General features: G+C 37.5%; 1 protein-coding gene across 1 annotated transcript in view; it reads right to left on the reverse strand.

Annotated features, from left to right (window-relative positions):
• The window catches only part of WDR3 (WD repeat domain 3), a 32,400-nt gene that overhangs the window by 4,993 nt on the left and 22,919 nt on the right, over positions 1 to 4,488 (reverse strand). Inside the window, exons 15-19 of the mRNA XM_023534887.1 lie at positions 4,007 to 4,129; positions 3,452 to 3,544; positions 2,935 to 2,982; positions 2,205 to 2,248; positions 184 to 312 (exon numbers count right to left, since the gene is read on the reverse strand). Coding sequence (XP_023390655.1) covers positions 184 to 312; positions 2,205 to 2,248; positions 2,935 to 2,982; positions 3,452 to 3,544; positions 4,007 to 4,129 — 437 coding nt within the window. The remainder of the gene's footprint in view (positions 1 to 183; positions 313 to 2,204; positions 2,249 to 2,934; positions 2,983 to 3,451; positions 3,545 to 4,006; positions 4,130 to 4,488) is intronic.

The raw sequence follows: 4,488 nt of genomic DNA on the forward strand, positions 1-4,488 counted from the left end.
GTAAGGGCGAGACTGAGTCCAGAGGGTAAGAAATAATTTGTGCCGGGCAGCACTGAAATTCAGTAACAGTCTCTGAAACCGAAGCAACAGACTTTTCATCTCAAAGTGCTGACGACTTCAGTTAAGGTACTACTGGAGAGGGATGCTGAGTAGACACGGTACTTTTTTGGAAAAGGATGTTACCTGAAGAGGAAGAAGAGGCATCGACACAGAAGTTCAACGTCAGAGCCCAGCTGCATGAATTCATTCGAGAGTTTAAGAATGTCGGGGACGTAAGAGAAGGGCAACACGAGCAGAGATTCTTCCAGCTCGCTGAAGACGAAAACGAATATTAAACATGCCGCATGCCTCGACCCGGCCAACTTCTAAATCTTATCCTCTACCATGTTAGTCTACCGCTTTCATTCTTCAATAGCTCTTACCCATTCAGAGTTCAATTAAACATCAATCTATATTGTAGGTGGTTCTCTCTTTTCAGTGTTCTAGTTTTTATATTTTAATTTATTCAATGCATTTTGAGTCCACGGTATGGTAAGAGAATCGAATTCTGTGTTCTTTCAGATGACCAATTTCTCCAAAGCCTTTAGTTGAATATTCCTTCTTTATATGATACTTCTTTTATCATTTACTTATAGATGAGTACTTATAGATAATAGAATGTTTCAGGGCTTCTGAGTCTGTTTTGATGATCAACTGATTCTGACAATAATCCTGTACTATTTTAATTTTGCTAATTTTACAGTTTTTTAATCTAGACTAGCTCCCTCTTGTTGTTTTAGTTTTGGTTGGTTTTACTTTTATTTTTTTCTTTAAATTGCTCTAGTATCATTTCATGAATCCCAATTAGAAATCTCAAGAGGATTTCCACTGGAATCAAAACCTTTAAATTAGTTTTTAAAAAAATAAATCTTAACATTGTGACTGCCTTTTGAGAGACCTGCCTTGCTCATACAAAAACAACAGTGCCTCATGGTCCTTTGCTCTAGACCTGTAACACTGTGGACTAGTTCTGTTCTCAGTTGTGAGTGAATGTAATGTATACAATAAATGACCTCTTATGCTGTCTTAGCTGAAGAGAAAATAAATAAGTAAATAAGTAAGTAAGTAAATAAATAAATAAATAAATCTTTAAAACACAGAATCTTCCCATATAGGAATGAGCTATTCCTTCACATTTCCCTAGTGAGGTGTTGTCGTTATCCTCAGACAGGTCCTATTTATTTCTTGTAAGGGATATATATTTAGATATTGTGATTTGTTATGAAAAATGATAACTTTCAGTAGGTCAAACTTGCGAATAGAATGGAAAGAAATAAAAAACCAGAAACATTATCCCAAAAGTATATGATGAAAGATATTAAAAAGTCTTAAAAACCAGTAAGAGAAACCATTAAAAAGCACAAGGGAAAGTAACGAAAAATTCACAGCAAAATACAAATGGCTAACGACTAAGGGAAAATTTTAACTTTGTTAATCGAAATAAATAAAAATAATATCACCTTTGCCTCTCAAACTGACGATTTTTTTAAAGCATGGGAAACCAGTATAAGTGCTCTAGACAGCAATCCAGCAATGTAAACCTTTAAAAAGTTCATGCCCACTGATCAGTTATCAGACTGCTAGACCTGTCGCCTTAAGAAAAATAATCAATAACAAAGACAAATATTTCTATGTAAAGGTATTCGCTGATGCTGTATTTATAATAGCCAAAAACAAATGCAACATCCAACAGTAATTATTTGTTCAATGGAATGTTTTTAATTCAATGATTTTTAAAGAATATTAATAACAAGCAAATTCTCAGGAAATATTTTATAAAAAAAGAATGGACACAAAATTGTACACGGTATGATTCCGACTGTGTGTGTACACAGAAAACAAGGCAGAGGAAATATACAACAAAAAATCTTAATGGTTAGTTTGTACTTCCAACTGCATTATAGATGATTTCATTGCCTAAAATGTAAAGTAGTATTACCCTTCATTTGTCCTTAAAAGTATCTCCCTTCATATTTTAGGAAGAGCTTCCTAATTCTACTTCAAAAATAATATTATAATGAATTATTATCCATCAAAATTTGGACATAGTTAAGCCTAGAAGGATGATAACCATCAATTTTAATTTCTATTTATCTCATGTGTAGATAGGAATTTGATAACGGTTGTTAGCCGACAAATTACAATAATTGTGCACCAGGACTCACCTTGACTTAATTCCTTTAAAGATCTCCAGCACATAAGCTGAAGGCTATAAAGGAAGAATAACAGCATCAGTGATACTCTTGATTGGTTTCTACGGAAGCCCCCTAACTCCCATCTCCTAAAAACCGGGATCCCTCTCTCATGTAAGATGCAGTGTTCTAAACAGTAAGACACACGTGGACTTAGATCTGGGTTCACAGCCCAGCTCTGCCACTGAGCACCTACGCTCCCTTCTATCTGTGAGTCAGAACAGTTTCCTATTTATAAAATGAAGACAGCCTGACTCACATAATTATTGGCATCCTTGTGACATGCAAGTAAAGAGGTTGCTAGATAAGCTTTCCCATTACTCCCAATACGTTCTCCCATTACTCCTTCTCTGTCCTTCTTTACCTGACTGATTTACGTCAGCTTTTCCTACCAAACATTTAATTTCAAAGTTCATTTATGTGAACAATCTTCAGAGGGCTTTGGATGTAGAACATAAATAAGCACTAGAAAACAGAAGAATACTAGTCCAGTCCAACCAAAAAGATGACCTGGAAGTCTGACCGAAATGGCCCTTCCGAAATACAAAGCATCCTTGAGGACACCACAATTCAAGAGAGACTTTTAACGACAACGTATTTCCCAGTACATCCACCTCAAATCAGGGTGCCTGTTCGCCTCCTCCCTAACCCCTGAGAGTAACCTCTGAATAAGTAAGGGAAATCTGTCAGACATTCCACTCACAGAGATACTGCCATAAGCCAGCAGGATGGGGTTGGTGGGAAGAGGAACCTACGAAGAAATTATTAAAACAAATAATTAAAAAATGAGACTTTGCTAGTGCTTGTCACAGACAGGGTGATAATAGATAGCATACATTTCAAAAAGAGAAAAGAGTGACCCTAGAATTATCAGGCCTTTAGTTTCAATAGTGCTTACGAATGAGTTTGGGCAAAACAATTCATCTAGACATCTGAAACAGTTGCCCTGCCTCCCAGACCGAAGTAAGAACATGAGTTTCTACTCGATACGGTAGACAATCACCTCGACCTGCCTGGCCATCCCTTTTTATAAGACCAAGCTTCCTTTCTCCCACAGTTCCTCGATTCCGTCTTTCTAATGTCTCGACGTAGAAAAACATTCTATTACAGTTATCTCATTTTCTGATCTGAGCGAGTAAGTCCTGAAACGATGGTTTTCTTCTCAGGCAGTGTCTCTGTTTACGAACATCTCCCGGGGCTTAACTGAGGGGCCATCTCACCTCTTTCCCTGCAGCTTTACAAATGGCTTTGTGTTCTTTCATTTTCGCAGTTTCCTCTCGGTACAGCTCGATGGCCTCCATGATCCTCTCAGCCTACACAGACGACAACAGAGGACAGAGATCACAACACACGCCCTCATCCCGGAACACTGCAACTGGAAGGCCTGATTGAAAAATGACCAAATAGCTTGACTCATTTTAATAAATGTGCCAATAGAGCGCCAGACAGCATTGAAAGACATCTTTGGTTTTTCTTTCTTCTTTTCCTTTTAATTCACAGGAGACCGAATGTTCTGGATTCGGGTAAGAACCCACGTGGACACCCGAGTAGGGCAGCTCCCAGGGACATCTGAAGGGGGGACCTGCAAGGGGTCAAGCTTTCCCTTCTAGAAACCATGCACTGATCACAGAGATGCCGCACAGCTCTTGTCCTTGGTTACCAGGCAGGAAGAGGTTTAGATCGCCATCTACAAATTTAATCAACTTTTTGCTGAAAAAGGCAATTCAGCTGATAGAGACTTTTACTGAAAAGTTCGGATCCTATTATCAACTTACTGCTTTGACGGTTTCAATAGTTTTCTTTCCAGTAAAGTAATTTTCACCTTGAACCTCTCCTGGAACCTGCCAGAAACAAAGAGATCCTTGAACAATGTCGTTGACAAGCATTAAAGGGCCAATACATTAATCTTATATCCATTAAAGAACACGTATTAATTTATGATCGTGATAACGCTGTTATCAGCTACCATTCACCGAGGACTTAGCAAGTACAAGATACTATATTAAGCATTTCATATGTATTATCATAAGAATATCCTGCTCTACAAATGTTTAAAGACAACACTCAATTTCTTTTTCTTTTCTGATTTTTATTTTTGTTGTACAGTGAAATAATTCCCTGAAGCCTCCTTAAAAAAAAGAAAAAAAGGCCTGAATGACAATCATTCAATACGAAATTTGGTCAATCTTTTGTCCCATAAAATCAGGATATAAACGGTGGAATGAAAAGGGCCACATAGATTCTTTTCCACGTCGGC

This window comes from Pteropus vampyrus, unplaced genomic scaffold, assembly GCF_000151845.1.
Source record: "Pteropus vampyrus isolate Shadow unplaced genomic scaffold, Pvam_2.0 Scaffold6, whole genome shotgun sequence".
Lineage (NCBI taxonomy): Eukaryota > Metazoa > Chordata > Mammalia > Chiroptera > Pteropodidae > Pteropus > Pteropus vampyrus.